Source organism: Meles meles, chromosome 3, assembly GCF_922984935.1.
Source record: "Meles meles chromosome 3, mMelMel3.1 paternal haplotype, whole genome shotgun sequence".
Taxonomy (NCBI): domain Eukaryota; kingdom Metazoa; phylum Chordata; class Mammalia; order Carnivora; family Mustelidae; genus Meles; species Meles meles.
In genome coordinates this window covers 159287159-159306471 of record NC_060068.1, presented here as the reverse complement: position 1 = coordinate 159306471, position 19313 = coordinate 159287159, and the positions used below count along the sequence as shown (strand labels likewise).

General features: G+C 40.1%; 1 protein-coding gene across 2 annotated transcripts in view; it reads left to right on the top strand.

Annotated features, from left to right (window-relative positions):
* CDH6 (cadherin 6) overlaps window positions 1-15187 on the top strand; it is a 125210-nt gene extending 110023 nt beyond the window's left edge. For both annotated transcript variants that reach the window (XM_046000245.1, XM_046000246.1), the window contains exons 8-12: window positions 271-407; window positions 2931-3052; window positions 4101-4218; window positions 4339-4590; window positions 9554-15187. In XM_046000245.1, coding sequence (XP_045856201.1) covers window positions 271-407; window positions 2931-3052; window positions 4101-4218; window positions 4339-4590; window positions 9554-10044 — 1120 coding nt within the window. In that variant the 3' untranslated portion in view covers window positions 10045-15187. The remainder of the gene's footprint in view (window positions 1-270; window positions 408-2930; window positions 3053-4100; window positions 4219-4338; window positions 4591-9553) is intronic.
* The last annotated feature ends 4126 nt before the right edge of the window (window positions 15188-19313 follow it).

The following is a 19313-nucleotide window of genomic DNA, read 5'->3' as shown; positions in this document are numbered from 1 at the left end:
GTTATAGATATGCAAATATGTGCTACAAGTAGATAGATTCATGTAACAGACATTCTGGGAATAGTTTTAGGATGTGAGAATAACAAATACAAAGAAAACCTTTCTTGCATTGTACGGGGACGGGGTAGCTACACTCGTGGTAAGCAAAGCATACACGTAGACTTGGCAAATCATTATGCTGGACACTGAAACTAAGGTAACTGTGTGTCAACTATATTTCACTTTTAAAAAGAAAAGAAAATCATTCTAAATTCTACTCTGCATTTTTAGGTACTCTGTTGATCGACACACAGATATGGACAGAATATTCAACATTGATTCTGGAAATGGTTCAATTTTTACATCGAAACTTCTTGACCGAGAAACGCTGCTGTGGCACAATATCACAGTGATAGCAACAGAGATCAGTAAGTCAAACTTCACACTGCAGCTGTCCCCAGTTGATGGAGTGAGTGTCCCGGCAAGGGCTGGTGAAGCAAGGCTGAAATTCATCACTATGTCCTGATATCCTACTCGATACATATTGAGGGAAAGAGCCCTGTAATTGTTTGCAGTAATGCTTCTTCTAGGCAGGTGTTAATTCATTCACAAATGCAGGGGCACCGGTGGATGATCTGTAGTCCAGAAACAATAAAACGAGAATGCATCTCTCAAGTGAGGTTGAATTGGCACATGTTGGATTTGATTCCAAAAAGCTTTATCAATCAGAACGTTACAGAAGCAGCTGAAAAACATGGGCTCATGGTTGGAATTGGGAGGGGAGGGGAAGGAAATCGAGTATATTAAAAAATGTAGGCATTACTTAGAAATCTTTCAGATATCTATCCTGCAGCTTTCTAAATAATTTCTATTTCAAAATCATTATAGGAGTAAGAGATATAAATTTTAGCTTTTCCACCAAAGTGAGCAATCCAAACCACCAAGTAATCAATAAAATGTTTAGAGCGGATTTTTATGGAAGTCCCCATGAAATTGAAGGCAAAGAAAAACAGTGCCAAATGAATGCTTCAGATAAAATGATTATACACAGTGAAAACTGTGTAATATAAACACAATGTGTAGGCCTAAGTACATGAAAGAGAAAGTATTTTTAAAATAATGCTTAAATGTTTAAAAATAGGCTTCCAAATTATAGCTCGTTTTTTAGTTTTTGTTTTTGACTTTAAAAGTTCAAATATTTTTAGCTCAGTTGGGTATCTAGTGTGAAATATTCCATATCTAATGGTGTACTACAGCAGTATTCTTTGTCAACCTGACTCATGAGATATGAAATGGCTGAAGAATATTGAGTAGAATAATAAATAACTAATATGGGCAAAATGAAGCATTGCTTCGCGATAGCGTTGAGAACTCCTAATTACAATTTGTTAGGTAGGAATTTGCTCTCCAGACTTTATGTGGAGGGACTAACGCAGATACCGATGACAGAGCATACTTAAAGCTTTAAAATTACAAAATTATTTTTCACACCGAAAAGGACCATTTTTTAAAGACTCATGAAATTGTATGTTTTACTGAAGTAGTTATTTCATGTGTATTTTAAGCTTTGTGCCTAAATTTTTTTTTAAGATTTAATGTTTCTGTGATATATTTGAAAGTATTAGTGATAAAGACCTTTTAAAACTTCATCTTCGGCAGCTCCAACTTTGGAAAAATAATGGGAGCGACATTTTAGATGCAAAGGAGCTTAAGAATCTTATTGTCTAAACTTCTTAACTGTCTTTGATGCAACAGAAGCCCAGAGCTTACATAAAACCAGCCCACTCCCATTCCAGGCCCTTGGCACTTGCTGTTCCCTTTATCTGGAGAGCCGGAAATACTCACATGGCTTAATTCTTCTCTTTATTCACGTCCCTGTCCAAGTGGCATCTCATCAGATGAGACTGAGCGGTCATCCCACTCAAAGTAGCACTTCCCCCTCTCTCCCATCCCTTCCCCTGCTCAATTTTCTCCGTAGCACTCACCATCTGACACTCTACTTGTGTGTTTACAGTTTATCTGCCCCCATCAGAATAAAGCTCCAGGATGCAGGCTCTTTGTTATGCCCCCCTGTGTGTCCCAGCCCCCTGAAGAGTGCCTGGCACGTATTAGAAATGAGATGCTCACTAAATGTTTAAGACATGAACAAACAGATCTATATAAGTGAAGTGAATGAGGAGCGCGGAGCTCGGAGATTCCAACGCCTGATTCTTCGACCAGGAATCCGTCTTCCACACTACCCAAAATACTCATTCACCTCCAGTCCTCCCTCCAACATGGACGCTGCCCTCTCGTTATCCGGGATGAACAGCCTGGGCCTCGGAGTCAAACAGACCCAACTTGAAGTCTAGGCTCTACTTCTTACTTACCACCTCTGTGAAGATGGACAAATTACCTAACCTATCCATGCCTCGGTTTCCTCATCTCTAGAGTAAGGGGCGATAACTGTATTTACCTCAGAAGTTTGTAAGGATTAAATAAGATAATAGGGCAAAGTGCTGAGCCTACATCGAGCTTGTACTCAGCACGAAAACTAAAGAACTAAGACCAAAATAACCATTGGTCTCCTTCCTTCCACCCCCACCAAGCCCCAATCTTTCTTTTGTGCAAATTTTCCCCATTTCCCTGCTTCTTTGGCTTCTCTTAAAATCTGCCTCTAACCTGCCTTTCCTGGATAGCTTTTCTTTATTTTGTGTGACCCTGGGGTTTGCTATCCAGTTGTACTCTATCCATACAAGTAGCTTTTTCTCGTATGTATGTCTAGCAGGTGTATTCAACTCCACAACTACCAATCTCATTCTTTTTGGTGACTAAGTTGGCACATAATGCCCTGTGGTACTCAGAGCAGCCTTGGGCAATCTGTGTATGAATGAGAAAGGAGTGACCGTTGTCTAAAGGGGATTGGCGATCAATATACAAATTCCTGTTTTTTTCTTTTTGGCATGTTGCAGATAACCCAAAGCAAAGCAGCCGAGTCCCTCTATATATCAAAGTTCTAGATGTCAATGACAATGCCCCAGAATTTGCTGAATTCTATGAAACCTTTGTCTGCGAAAAAGCAAAAGCAGATCAGGTGAGTTTCATAAAAAAGCAAATTAATTCAGTCAGATTAATTTAGACCTTCTAATACACAGAGCTGAGGGCGAGTTTTGAATTATCTATGAAGTAAATGCTAACAAAATTAATACTATAAATAAGGAGCAGAATGAATGTTTAACTTGCGTAAGAGAACAAATAGTTTTTAAGAACTGGAAGTTCATCACTCTCAAAGACTGATGTGATTCAAATCAGTCTTAAGTTTTCATTAAAATAGATTAGTCATAGCTTTATTGGAAAAATCTTAATTGGTGAGCATACTTTTAATTACCATATATACTGGAGAGCAATAACCAGAACATATTTTACAATTGTCTATAACTCATAGTTTCACCAATTTATATTGCCCATCTCTACAAGTAATCCAAATTCGTGAATGTTTTCCTGTTTTACACATTTGTCCCCGCCCAAGATAGGTCTTTTCTGCCAGTGATATAAAAATTATGTTACAGTTTGTCAGAATAGAAGTGCACTGTTAAAATTCATGTTAAAGCAGGAAGCTGACGGTGTTTTTTGCACAAACTTTCTTTTTAGCTCTTGGGCAAGTCGATGGCCTGTGTATATATCACGACTGCATTTCTGAACAGGCTCTGTCCAAAGACGGCCTGAATTTTTTTTAGTTGAAATGTTGTCATAAAGCTTTGTGGTCTTTTATAGCTTTGTATCACTCTAGGGCAGTGATTCCCAACCCACATGATTTTGCCCCCAGGGAACAGGTGGCACTGTTTGGGGACATTTCTGATTGTCAGCAAGAGTAGGGTGCTACCGATGTGTAGTGGGAGGAGGCCAGGCTTGCTGAGAAATATCCTCTAGTGCCCGGGACAGCCCCACAACAAAGTAGTATTCCTGCCTCTATTTATAACCCATCAGTTCCTTGCATAAAGGGGATTCATTGTAAATTTTCTAGAGGCTATTGTTTTTAAATTCAAATTAGAAATCACATCGTCAAGCAATTTACTGCAAAACTGTAAGGAACACTTTTGAGTTAGCTGAACTTCAAAGCAGCTTTATGGTTTTGATTTTAGTTGATTCAGACCCTACGAGCCATTGACAAAGATGACCCTTACAGCGGGCACCAATTCTCGTTCTCTCTGGCCCCTGAAGCAGCCAGTGGCTCAAACTTTACCATTCAAGACAACAAAGGTAAACATGCCCAAGTTATCTTCTCTATATGTTGGTATCTTTCTCTCTGTCTATCAGCATCACAATTGTTACAGTCCACGATGTGGCAGGCACATGACATTTCCTGTTTTCCTGTTGCAGATAACACGGCAGGAATCTTAACTCGGAAGAATGGCTATAACAGACACGAGATGAGCACCTATCTCCTGCCAGTGGTGATTTCTGACAACGACTACCCAGTCCAAAGCAGCACTGGGACCGTGACTGTCCGGGTCTGTGCATGTGACCACCACGGGAACATGCAGTCATGCCACGCGGAGGCCCTCGTGCACCCCACGGGCCTGAGCACGGGGGCCCTGATCGCCATCCTTCTGTGCATCGTGACCCTACTAGGTAAACTGCTTCTCCCTGCATCCTATGTCCCCATGCTGAGGGGCCCACACTGTTACTGTGACACCCTAGACTTATCCGCCTCCCCCAGTAAGGCATATAGCCTGATCTAGGTGAGTAGAGTTATATGCTGAGAATCTGTGTTGTTCAACCATGAACACGTTTTTGCTTGAAAGTAGCTCTGGAGAATGAACAGATGTGAAACTTGCCCATGTCTTCACCTACCCAGGGAATACCCCCAATTATCACCTACCCAGTAATCTATCTATCTATCAGACAGGGAATGAATCCCAGGGGACTGGAAGGCACCCTCAATATGCCCTTTTCATTTCATTTGTTGTTTCCTGTTTAACCTGGCAAGCATTGTTAAATTTTAAAGAGAGAAAGTCATCCAGCGTGGAGAGTGTGCTGATGACCCTCTCTATGAAGGTAAAGTTTAAAGATCGATGGGGAAAGCGGAAAGAGAAATGTGATGACTTTTTCTCTCCCATACAGGGAAATAAAAAGCGATTAAATTTTCTTCCACCCAGCTAACTTGCTTTGGTCTACCCATTTGAATCACTACCTTCTTAGCCTGCTCCCCAACTGCCACATACACAATGTCTATTATTTCTCAGACTCATAATAATAAACAACTTCTGTGACTGAGGAAATAAATCTGGGACCCAAAAGAGATGAATGCAATCAAGGTGAAAATCAAGATCCAGCAATGATTCAAATGAAATTTTTATCCTCAACCCATGAATTAAGCACACAGGTTGAGCTCAAAAATGCTCAACAGACCACTGAGTGTTGGGAACTAAGAAATCAAATGTTAGTTCATTCGGTCCTTCCAAAAATCAAAGTAAGCTTTTGCTACACAAGTGGAAGAAAGGTAAGAAGTTAAACGTCAACCTAGCTTGCACAGGTGGGACAACCCTTTTTAAAAATGACAATATTGCATTGAGAAGAATAAAGAGTAAAAGACCTACGTTTTTCCAAAAGGAGAATGCCTAGGGATCCCTGCCTAAGAGCTGCACATTCCACATCAATTTTGCTAATTATAACAGAAGTTTTGAAAACTTAACTACAGAACTGTGATTCTCTTTGTCAACGAAGATTTGGGGAAAGTATTTTAAGATATGAGGATAAATAAAAGCTGACAGTGTGCAAAGACAAATCACTGTTTCTAATGGTGTGAGTCTGTAAAAATTGTTTTGGAAGAGAAGGATATGAATATTCTTTTTGATTTGTGGGGGGAGGTTGCTTTTAGAAGGGCTGAATTGGCAGGGCTGTAGTCAGGGAGAATTCCATGGACTCTTCTGTGGTCCATAGAAGGAGAGCTGACTCTCACCTCAAACAGGTGATTCTTCCTCTCCTTCACCATCTACCCATTTTCTCTCCCCCGCCCCCCACCCCACTGGCTTTTCTCCTCCTCACCAACTCCCATTATCCTCTCTTCATCATTTCCTTCCTCCAGTAAATTCACTGTTTCCTCATTACTCCTAACTTGTCTCTATGCTCCCTACATCTGGTCTAGTCTCTTTGGAATTCCATACCTAATAAAAAAAGGAACTCAATGGGGATGACCCTCTTCTAGGCTAACACCAGTGTGGGCTACACACTGGCCAAGATGCTTCACAACTGTTCTCCTTTAACCCTCAGAACTACCTGGTATATATTTATCTGCATCTCAAATAAGAAAACCAAGGCCCTAAGAAGTGCAGCCTGTAGCCACATCACACAGCTAATAGGTGGTAGAACCGAGTTCCAGACTCGGGTCTTCTCTGCCTGAGCCCTGGTGCTTCCACACCACAGTCTGCTCTCTTTGTGAGCTCAGAGAAGGCAGGGCAAGGTCCAGGCTGAGAGAGAGCCCGAACCGAAAACGAGACAGTCAAAGAAGGTGGAGGCTAACAGATTTCCTACGAGACGGAAAAGCCACACCAATGTGGGAGGAAATCTGCCATCAATAAAGTGGACCCTGTGGCATCTCTTGTTTTATTTACAAAAATAAAACCACAGTGAAAACAACTACGACATCTCGTGTCTCCATGGTGCTTTACAGTCTACAGAACTCACACATTGACGAACTCATTCCTGAAGACAACACTGGGCACTGTATTACTGCCTCTCTTTCACAGAAAGAAACAGACCTAAAAGGGTCAAATCCTTTAAGCAAGCCTAGGCAGGCTGATTTCAGATGCCTTGCTATACCTTCTAGCTTTCCCATGGGATTTGAGCACAAATTGGTCCAAGCATCGCCCCACCCCAAATCTCACTGCTGTCCTCTGGCCTCAGGGGGTAGAGAAAAGGGAGGAGGTCAGTTACTGGAAAGAAAGCTATTACTCTCTCAGAATGTATGTTTTTTGTTCCACGTGCTTAGAACTCACATCTTTAGTTGATAAAAGTTAGCTGTGAAAAAGATCTACCTTCTAGAATTTCTGTTCAGATGTACACTGGGTCCAAAAGAAAAGACACAGGCAGTTGTAGCTGTAGGAGAAATTAGGCCGTAAATAAACGCCTTTCCATTGCCCAGTGTGCCCTCTCTTCTAGGTACTGCACTTTCGAGTGTGCAAAGGACCAAAACAAAAAAATACAGATCACGTCAACTGGGGCGGAATTCGGTAGTGATAAACGCCTGGGTAAACAATCTTGCTTTAAATGGTGGCGGGACCATTGTACGTAAGGGCTGAATGCTTTTGGAGACATTCGTCTTGATTCTATTCGCTATCCCCAGGGGCCATCCTTAGTTACAATTCTCTGTTTTGCAAATCCTTGCCATTGGTCACACTGGAATCCGGCACAAAGGGTAGATGAGGAGCATCCCTCTGCCCAGAGCCCTGCAATTTTCCACCCACGTGCACCTCAGGGTAAAGTGAGGACATACAGAAGCCTCCAGGCCCCACAGGACATGGCCTTTCCCCACTCCCTTCCCGTCAGGGTGGGGGGTTGGGTGGCTCCCTCAGGTCCAGCTGTAGGGTCTCCTGGCTGTTTGTGAAACACTCCAAGCACCCTACCATCCCAGCGCCCTTCTTCTAGCTCTGTCCTCTTCACCCGACAGCTCCTTGGATAACTCCCCACGCCTTTGCTGCAATGGCACTTCCTCAAGGAGGCAATCTCCTAAAAAGCATATGCAGCCTCTCCTTCACACGCCGAAGTGCTCTTCACCCTCCTCCTCTGCTCTGTTTTGGTTTACACTGTACACATCACCTTCTAATAATTTCTAATAATTGGGTCTCCATCCACCACCGCCACCACCACTCCGGCCCGCCTCCTGATGAATGTTTTCCACTGAGAGTGCCTGGAACGGTACCTGGCACAGAGTAGGCACTACACATTTAGTGAATGAATAAATGTAGAAACGCCCGGAATGGCCGGGACAAATGAGGCATGAGGATGCTCTTTGGCAGCAAGAGAGAATGTGTACAAATATACAACCACGCACTTGAAATGGCAATATTGGACAGCCTTCCAAAGTAGTCTATAATCCAAATGTGGTTGGCGATTAAAAGTGTTGGCTTTTTAGACTGACCCGGATTTGAGTTGTTTGTATAGTGTAACATCTCTAAATCTCAATTTCCTCTATGAAAAATGGTTACTATATTATATAATACATATAATACATATAAATTATAAAATGATGGTACCTACATTGTAAGGCTGCTGTGATACTTAAATGAGATTCAGTATGTAAAGCACTTAGCACAGTGCTTGGCATATAGAACTCTCTTGATAGATAACTAATTATTATTAATACTGTTAACATCCGAAATTATAAAATATAGATATCTGGGTATGCATATATCCATCATTATATAGGTAGATATACATAGCCACCCAAAGTTATTGTTCTCTAATTCTTACTACAATATTTCAATTTTTTATGGCTCCTAAAATCTGGACCACGTTATGGATGAGAAAATACACACACATTACTAGTACTTCCTGTAGTAAACACCCCTAGACCAACCCAGTTTAACAACACATTTTCTGCTCCGGACGGCGGTTTCTTCTCTAAGCTGTCTGAGTTTTTATTTTCCCACCCGTGTGTCCATTCACAGATGTGTCTCTCTACGGGTAGCCAGCTGTGTCCAACCCAGCCAGCTGTGAAGAAACATCAGGAGCTGTTTAAACACAAGTCTTGCTTTGCCTCTCATTTGAGTTAGGAGGAAAAATCCAAAGAATGAACATTCCAGGCAACAAACTTACAAACTATGAACCCTTGAAAGATTTTTTTTTCAAGTTCCCTCTTAAATGTGTTTATTTTGTTTAGCTCAAACAGAAATAAGCTGGTGCGTGTCTTAGAACCTGTCCCCTCTCACAGGGGCTGAGGTCCAGAATGGTTTCCTGAATTGTATCTGGGGCTCTCCAGGTATTAGATGTAATCCTACTCCTTCTATGTAGAAAGGTACGCAGACATTCACATCTCTGCTTTGGGTTTTAAACCAATTTTACACTTCTCTCAGGGAAAAAAAGAAGAAGAAGAAGAAGGCATAGTGCAAAAGTTATTTTAGCTGCGGAGTTATGCAAAGCTTCAACACATCCCGGAGGTGCCAGCCTTGTGCTTATAAGCAGTTTCAGAGCATTCTAGGTGTTCAGCATAATTTGCACTCTGATTGCCGCACTCTCGCTGTTCGAGCTTTTTTATATTATTTTTTTATTTTTTCCTTACCTTGAAAACTAGCTTGCCGTTTCAAAGCAAAAGGGAACTACTGGCAAAATATGAAGGTGTTTTATCCTCTACTTAAATCGTAACTCTCTTTCAAATATTTACTCCGTTTGGGGAGTAAATATTGGGGCGGGGGTTGGGGGGGGGGTCTGGTTTGATCATGCGTGGAGGCCAGCCCAGCCTCAAAGCAATAAAAGTGGAGTCTGCAGTTTCCTAGAGAAGTTTTCAAACTTCACGCTGGAGCAGTGTTTCTTGCTGACAGTAATTGGGCGGCGAATTGACTTTCCCTTCCCCGTTCTGCTTTGTTTCTGCTTCCAGTTACAGTGGTGCTGTTTGCAGCTTTGAGGCGGCAGCGGAAGAAAGAACCTTTGATCATATCCAAAGAGGACATCAGAGACAACATTGTCAGTTACAACGACGAAGGTGGCGGAGAGGAGGACACCCAGGCCTTTGATATCGGCACCCTGCGGAACCCCGAAGCCATAGAGGACAGCAAATTACGCAGGGACATCGTGCCCGAGGCCCTTTTTCTGCCCCGACGGACTCCAGCAGCTCGCGACAACACCGACGTCCGGGATTTCATTAACCAAAGGTTGAAGGAGAACGACACGGACCCCACCGCCCCGCCCTACGACTCCTTGGCCACCTACGCCTACGAGGGCACCGGCTCGGTGGCCGATTCGCTGAGCTCGCTGGAGTCGGTGACCACGGATGGAGACCAAGACTACGACTACCTTAGTGACTGGGGCCCCCGGTTCAAAAAGCTCGCGGACATGTATGGAGGCGTGGACAGTGACAAAGACTCCTAATGCGTTGCCTTTTTCATTTTCCAGTATGACCCCGAAACTAGGTGAAGGGGCTCTTTCTTTCTACTTTATCCGCCGCTCCGTGAAGGGTTCTCTGTTCTACCCGTTCCAAACGCCGATGGCTGCAGTCCGTGTGGACCCAACGTTAGACTTTTTTCTAGTACACTTTTATGAGCTTCCAGGAGGCAAATGGTTTATTTTTTAGCGCATCCAGTGAACCGCGTGAGTCCGCCCACGGCCCCGTGCTGGAGGAGGGCGCCAGAGCCGTATTTCCCCTCGCTCTCTTAGGGCAGGCAAGTCGGGAACCTGCTCAGTTTCCCCGCCATTGACTCAGGTCAGCTGGCTGCTCTGGCTGTGCATTTCACATGTTAATGGGATGACGGACTGTGCTTTAATGATAAAAAATACAGTTTTAGTAGGAGAAAGGAGGGAGGCACCACTGTGAGGTTGGTCCTGGTGTACCAGCTCCGGAGGAGATAATGAACTATATATATGGGTGTGTCGCAAAGAATTCAAAATGGCATTTGCCCGTCCTCTTTGTTCTTTAAACACTTTATCTGGCACCGATAACTATTCAAAACATCAAATCCACCAACGTTTTAAGATTCGTGTTCCTCTTTTGGACTAGAAGCAAATTAAATGGTAACATTCAAAAACAACAAACAAACAAAATGTAGTAATACCTCATTCTTGGCCACTAACTCATAATCTGTTATATATTAAACCTGCAAAAGTTTGCCCTTGTACCATATAAAGAGAAAGGAAAAGTAGCTAATGATGTTAACAAAGGAAATACTTAACATTTTAAAGTTTGGGCCATCAAATGTACCACAGATCACTTAAAATTATTTCAACCATCGGTAGGCTAATTACAAATAAGTCTAATTGTTTAAAATTCTTGAAGGAACTTTTCTGAGACAAATTTTAACTCCTTGTCTGTAGTTGTTGTCAGTATTATTCTAATATACTTGAAAGTAGCAGCGTGAAGTACAATAATTCATACTCTCCAGATACTTCGTACACAATTAAGTTGCATTAGTAAAGATAGATTAAATAAAACTCAAATCCCACCCTCAGAGTTTAATGGGGAAATGAGAGCCAGCTACACTTGAACTTGAAACCCTGTCCTTCACATCTGGAAACATCTATATATTTATATGACATGATAGATATAGACATATTGTTGAGGTCATAGTAAAAAACTACATAGGACATGTTTGGAAGATGCTTACAAAGGGAAAATTTTGATTCTCTTCAATAAGATTGTTTAAGATTGTATTAAAATGATAGTTGAGAGCATTAATATTTCAAGAGCATTTCAAGAGCATTAATATTTTTTCAATGTTTTTAACTTTGTTGCTATGGCAACCGTGCCATCCTTGTCTTTTGAACTAATGATAAAGTAATGGTCTCAAACTACAACAGAAAAGTAATGTACAATCCATCCAATCTATTATTTCTCTAATTATGCAATTAGCATCATAGTTATTATCCAGAGGACCCAACTGAACTGAACTAATCCTTTTGGCAGGTTCAAATCATTTATTTCATATGGCGGTTCTAATGATTTGTATCATTAGAATCTTACATTGTGCAGTCATCAGAAATTTCAAAAGTACTGTAATGAAAACATCATTGTTTTGAAAACTTAAAAAAAAAAAAAGCAAACCCAGGCTCTGTGTGTGTATATATATACATATATATATATATATATAAATATATATTATGTACTTAAGAATATGCTGACTTCAAGTATTAGTCTTAGGGATTTATTTTCAATTAATGTTAATTTTCTACAGATAATCTTAATGTTATTTCTACTTGGGGATACTGTTGTATCAGTACATACTTTCTATTTGGAAACATACAGTTAAGTTTTAAATAGGTGTTATTACCCAGGAAGTAAAGACGGCACCTTTAAAATAAGAGAAATGTAGTCTTTGGGTTACCCAATTAGAGTGAAAAAGTTTTAAATCCATATTCTACCTTGTGTTTCCTGAATGGTTTCCTATTTTGTAATGGGCTTCCCTGTGTACTAACAAGTATTTCATGTTTTCAGGGTTTTCTTTTGTTAGTTCTTCACACAAACACACACACACACACACACACGCACACACACACACACGCACACACAAGAATGCAAACAAAATAGTACAGGAGGGTTTCACTATAATGAATATCATAGTCACAGTTAAGTGTTGAAAAAAGATAGCTTAGTAAATTAATTGGTAAGAACTAGTTATTTATAGCAATAGAACACCACCTTAATCACATGACTTACTGTAAAATTAAAGAGCTCTCTGTCTTTATGTTTCATGTCATGTAATAAATTGTATCAAGAAAGATAGTCCTGTAAAAAGAAAGATATCATCAGAAGTCTTTCTTTTGAATTTTTGGGTTAATTGGAATGTCTGAGGGTCGACACTAGAAACTTTCAATGTTTAAGGGTAAGGTTTTTCTCTCCTCATAAGTGAAAGTAAGTCGTTCTGTAGAGGAATATTTGAGATATAATTGGCAGGGTATATTGTCCCACCTCAAAGATGGTACAGTGAGCCAAGAACAAGTTAATATTACTAAATATTGAAATAACTGCTTAGTCTCTTACCACAAAACCTGATGATGAATTGAATCCCTAAGAAATTGGAATCTTTAAGACTAGAGCTGAATATTTAGTACTAGGGTCCTGTAAGTATTTTACTACAAATAATTTACTACCATTAATACTCTCTGATGTCATGGAAATAATAAGAGCCGTATTTCCATAATGCTGTGTGGGTCTCACTTCCTTCCCACCAAGATATGGCATTAAGGACCCTAGCCAACATGAATGATTACTGAAGAAAAAAACTAGTTTTCGGCTCAGTTTTCACAAAGTCTCTGTCCTGATATTAGATGTTAATGACAGGAAGGATGGAAGGAAAATGGGAAGAGGTAAAATTTAATATTTAGTTTAGTCACTATGAAACTAAAATTCCTTAATTATAAGCAGATCACATTTGTGATTGCTTTAAGGACTTCGAGGCCCTTCTGAAATTTTTCCCCCCTCCATTCAAAGGGGAGAGTTTCTTCAAGCCACTAAGATGTTCCCTAAAATAAGCTGGGATTTTTAAAATGTTAAAACTATCATATATAAGTTTATAATCCCTTCACTTCCTAGCTACTTTCTGCTGAAAGGCATAAATATTGTTTGTCTCTAAATAAAAAATGAAATCAAATGGGAGAGAAGAAAATATGGTTCCATGGAACCATAAGGCAGGACCTGCTCTGGGCACAATAAATAAATTTTTTTTTTTTTTTTACAGAGTTTTCTTAGCTCTACAGTTTAGTTGCATAAAGGGAGTTTCAGATACAAATGGACTCCTTTTTCAAATGAAACAAAACCTTGCAATTCAATTTTAACTCATTAAAAAAAAATTCTGGCTTAGTTGTTCATTTTGAGCTCCAAAAAAAGTTTTACAAAAATCTCTTAAAAGTTGAATTTCTATCTTAGAAACATCCAAATCTTACAAATCCAAATTAACTTTAGAAAGTTTCCATTACTTTCATTTCTAAGTACATGAATATTAGATGTCCTGATTTGCTGAGCAATACCTCCCATCAAATGCTTTGCCTTCAAATGGGTATTTGTTTCATAAGAGATAATAATGTATAACTGTGTATGTACAAACTACGAATTAAGAATTCCTCAATTCTACATACTTGAGGACCATAAAATTATGCAGCTGAAAGGGAAGAACAGAGCTGATTCCTGGGCACAAACTAAGTGTTTAAATCAGGCACACCTAAATTCATTTTCCCCAGGAACCAAACTACCAAATAAATTCTCTTACCCTAGCCACTACTTTTAAAGCAATATAATTACTTTGGAAGAATGCTCTAGAAAGCCATGACCACCCCCCCACCCCCGCCACTATTTTGAAGGGTGTCCTCTAAAATGGATCATTTTAGTGTCATTTTAATTTTTATGATTTCATCTACATGAAATCTATTTTGAACTGTGCCAGGGGATTAAACAGTCAAGCATTTATATGTAACACTAAAACCCAGCCCCCTCTATCAGATCACAAGAGTGGAAAGATTAAGACTTAGTGTATGGATCTTCAAGATGAACTATTTCCCAAGATCTGACAAGCAGCTTTCTTTTCCAGAGAATACAGAATTACAGTATGGTCTCCTTAAAAGTTCAGTGACTATTATGCTTGCAGCATTTTTAATCTCCCTTTGGCATCTATGGAATAGTTTTCTAAAGGGGCAGTTCTCGACCAAAAAACATCAGACCCTGACACTATTTAGTGTGCAGACGAATACCCTCTTAGAAAGGAAATACATTGACTCACACACTTGTTAAAAGTTAATAAAGAGATAGCTCATTTTTAAAGCCAGAAGTTTATGGTCTCTGCATCGCCAATTTAATTTAAGCATTGCTGAGACAATCTTTAATCTACTCCCCATTTTGTAATACCTTATTTATGATGCATTTTCATTTTTTAATTTGGGGGGAACGTTAGCCCGACAAAGCCAGCAGATGAAAGTGCCAAAAGGAGGTCAAATGGAAACAAAGCCTATTACCCACTGTATTTCAGACAGGACCGAGGCACTTAGCCTGAGAGCCACTGGGTTATTAGATTAATTTCAAAAGAGCTTTTACAAGTTGCTTAATTCCATTTTTTTTTTAAACCCATGGACCACAAACTCAAATTTCTCTTCAAATGGGGTTAATTTGACAAATGAGGCATGGACCCAGCGTTGTGGAAAAAGCATTCCGCTATAATGAGATCCTGGTCTTTCTTGCGAGACTATGTTATTTATGTAAATATGTTTAGAGGCACTTCTATAAGCTTTTAGTTTTCTATGATCTATTAGTTTAGCATTTATTAAGGAATCAAATGTATAGAACTGCTAAGGCGTTCAGGGAGAATGCTGTGCAGCAAACCAAGTGATCTGCTCGGAAGAAATGGAGAAACACTTCAAAACCACCGTATTGTTTTGTTTGTGATTCTTTTCATGGCTTTGAAAGTAAACTGAATTAAGAATAGGCCTTATAATAAATGCTACGTGCGTCTTCAGCAGTACCAAGCTAAGGCAATTTGGCATTCTCCTACTGTGATTTGTGATTTTAAACCCAGAAAATAAAAGCTTTTTGGTATTGATTGTTTTTAATTAAAAATACCCGCAAGTATAAATTGAAGCTGATGCCACCCTGGGAGATTTCCTGGCTGTAACGCTCAGTCACAGGGTTTTTCTCTCGTCCGTATCTCTGGCGATGAGAACACCTGATAGAAACAACCAGGGCTCAGCTCTCATCAACATTTCTAGTCGGGGAGATTGTGTAACTTCACAGTTCACATGAGGAAGTTTCCTGTATTCGAAGGTGAGGTAAGACAATGACCTTACAGCTCAGTGTGGCTGGGCCCTTTGTGGTAGTCAAATGGCAAAGACATGCTCCTTGAAATGGCTTCTTTTCTTTTCCTTTGTTTTCTTAGACATATACATTTGAAAAGAATGCAATTTAAAAAGTGATTTCTCACAAAGAGTAAATATGCCTTTTGCAAATCAATTTTTGTAACAAGTTATTTATATGGTATTACTTAATAAACTGTTTTTTTCTAACTCGCTTTTTTTCAATTCTCTCAAACTATTATTTTTAATAAGAGATTTCAAAAAAAAATGTACATGCTGATACACACTTTATCTTTCCAAATCTGCTGTTTGAACCTCTCAAATAGCTAACTAAAGCCAACTTGTTATACAATAATTAGCTTGTAAACAATAGTTTCTCCCAGCCAGCAGTATACATCATTGGTGCTGCCCTGCAGACTTCTTACTGCTGGGGCATCAAGAATTTTACTGTTATTTATGGAATTGCTGTATTAAGAAGAAAGCTGTTTTTTCTCATGGTAATTGCTTTAGATAAAAAAAGACAGCTCTATATTTTTGCCCACCCCGAATCTCCATCCTTTATTTCACTCCCATAGAAAAAATGTCTGTGGATCTCTGATTTAAAAAAGAAAAAAAAAAAGCAAGAGCCAGACCAGAGGGAAATAAGGATAAAATCCTTCCAGCATCCTGATACTATGAGTAAATAAAATGTTTTTAGCATATTCAGAGCTATAATATTTCATATGCTTGTTCTCTTTGAAGCTGCCTCCTATATCTACAGAGACTGTTTCATAATTTTTTAAGCGAGAGAATTCATAGCTTTGCAAAGAAGATGTTTCATTTATTCACTCATTTGTTCAGCAGTGGGCAATCCAATGTGTGCCGTGAAATATTCGACAGTAAGCCGAATAGATATATTTTCCCTTCTCTCCAGAAGTTCATGGTCCAGGAGGAAAGGCTGCCATAAATTCCTTGCTGTAGTGTCCCCCAGAAGGTGGCGGGGAGATGCCATCAGAAAGATAGAGATGCCAGAGTTCATAGAAAGGAGAAACTGTTTTTGCCAGGTGGAGGAGGATGTGGGAGGTGTAGGAATTTGTAAGACTGAGATAAAGGGAGATAAGAAATCAAAAAGAATAGCAGGCGAAAGAAAGAAGTGAGAGGGATGTTTAAGCAATGCCCCTCATCTCAACAGAGGTTCCCGAAAGAGGACTACGCTTGGAAAAGTCACACGTACCAGAACACAGAGGGTCACTAATACCACAGCAGCCGATTTGTGTTGTTTTTTTGTGGGGTTTAAACTTAACTTGGTGGCAACCAGAAACCCATGGGAAGGAATGATGGTATTGAAATACGTGTTTTTTGAAGGATATATCCATTGCACAGTAGTATGCCTGGTGTGCTAGAGCTAAATCCCTCTCCTGTGCCCCTAGCTCTTCATGACCCCCAGGCAAGCAGAGTTAAGAGGATCTAGTACACTTCCCTGACCTAATGGTGGCATAGGCAGGTAGGGCAATGAGCTGTCTCGAGGACCCTGTTCAGGAAGCAGGTTCCTGCATATGTTTAGATAGGCTAAGTCATTTCCCATCACCAAAACACACCACTTCCTCTAGCAGTTAGTGGTAGTAGGTAACAGGGTAATTCACTCTAGCTGCTGCAACAGACAAAACCCAAAATCTCCACAAAATTTGTCTCACTCCTATGGAGCGCAGGGTGGTCATGAGCTTTTCTCCTTGTACCTATGTCATTTGGAGAACACTGCCTCCAAGGTTTAACGTGGCAAGGGAGGAGAGTTTGCTGGGTGATCATACAAGATGTTTCTAAGGGGGCAGGGCCTACTCATGGTTTATACCACTTCTACTCACATCTCATTGGCCAGAACTCGGTCACATGGCCCCACACTAACTGGACAGAGGCTGGGAGATGAAGACAGACAAACACATGTGTATTTGGTGATATACTCTGGTGAGTGTCACTTACATGGAAGATACATGTCATACATATCTGCCCCTTGTAGGTTCAGTCTCTGTCAATCTTGCAATATTATTCCCAAATCCCGCCAGTTTCAGTCATCATTATAAGCCACATCTCATAATAATCATGAGGTTGTTACCAAAAGAGCAAGTAGGAAATCATCCACAAATTCAACCTTCAACTGGAAAACAAAGCGGTTTGTCTACCATCCTCGATCTCAATGCCCAGGGCAGATATTCCTGATCAACTGACTCACAGATCTCCCAGATATAGCCTTAGAACCCGTAATAGGAATGCCCCACCGGCCATCGACAATGGAATAATATTGACCCATTTGTTCTCCTATACCTAAGAGATTAGGTTCTCCGGTGAAAGACTAGCTTTCTTTCATTCTAGGTTTTGTTGACTACCCACCACTGACGTTTGGGAAGAAAACTCCAATCCTGAGGTTGTCAAAAATTTGGAATAATTAAGGAAGCTGAAAGGCTCAGCCTGCCATTATAATTAGTCCACATCTTTATTTCATAAATCTGAACCAACAAGCATGTGTCTCTTTGTTTGAACAGTTCCGATATTAATTTCAGCTTGGAAGATGCATCTCCCTTCGTGATACTTGGAACTTCTGCATTCATTCTGCAAAAATCATTTGCAAACCTATGATGGGCCAGGCACAAATCAAGGTGATAGGGATACAGCGGTAAAAAGGCAGTTATCCTCCCTGCTCTGTACATACCCGTCTCTCAAGGACTGCCTCAATTTAATCTTCCCATTATTAACCTTAGTTTGCCTGACTAAATATTTTGTACTGAATGATGCCCTGATTCTTTAGATCACTTTCCTAGGTCTCATATTCCTGAATTCAGTACTTTTCTAAATATGCTATGAATAGATATGGCTCTTTAAAAGAAGTAGATTGTCTCCTACTTCTGTCTATAATATACTTATTCCTTTTTTTAAATGTCTCTCTTGACATATTAGATCATCTTTATTGCTTCCTGAGCCATTTGGTCTCAAAAACAAAACTTTTAACGGCAAATATGTCTTGTTTGCACACTGGTAAGAAAATGTCTCCTTATAGTCAGGAAAGGATAGGTTTTATTAAAGCTTTTAACTTTGCTTAGCTGCCTGATAATAATGCTTTACTGTTATATAGCACTTCAGAAATAACTGTTATATATAAGACTTAATATAACTCTTGCAAAAGTCCAGCACAATAGGTTGTATCGTTCCCATTACACAAACAAACAAAGTGGGGTCATCTGTCCTGAGGTCCCATCACAGGAATTAGAATTAAAATCACTTTTTCAACCTGGGCGCTGCAAGCCTGCCACTGAACCTTACATTTTCCTCTTTGTATACGTAGTCCAATCCATCCGTTTGAGAGAAATATTTATTGGGAGGAAAAAGGAATCTTTTTTCCTTTACACAAATTCAGATGAGGTTCGATTCTGGTGATGGCTGTAGCCGCAAAGGCCTTCCTGTCTATAAGATCGATCCAAATGCTCTGGAAGAATAAAAAAAAGCCTGAAAAGCAAAAATTGTGCCTATTGACCCCAATTTATCCAACTGATTTCCAGTGTAAAATTAGAAGTGTTCCCAAAGAGAAGTATTCCCAAGAAATGGAAAATTCCACTCAAAACAGCAAGAGCTATAGTTCTTTATGTGATAATAATCTTGACAATATCGGTATTTCGGACACCGGATTGTAGTAAGCCCTCTGTAGGGTACCAGTGCCCTGTGACAGGACAGGGAGAAGGCCAGGAATGAGGACTTCTGTCGCTCCTTAAGCAATTCAGATTTCATAACTGAAGCAGGAGCTGAGGAGGAAGGAGGGGGCTTTGCTCTGCCCACAAGCACCCATTAAATCCTGGTACCGTCCCCAGTAACATGGTGTCTTCTGTGACACCATCTCGAGAGAGAAT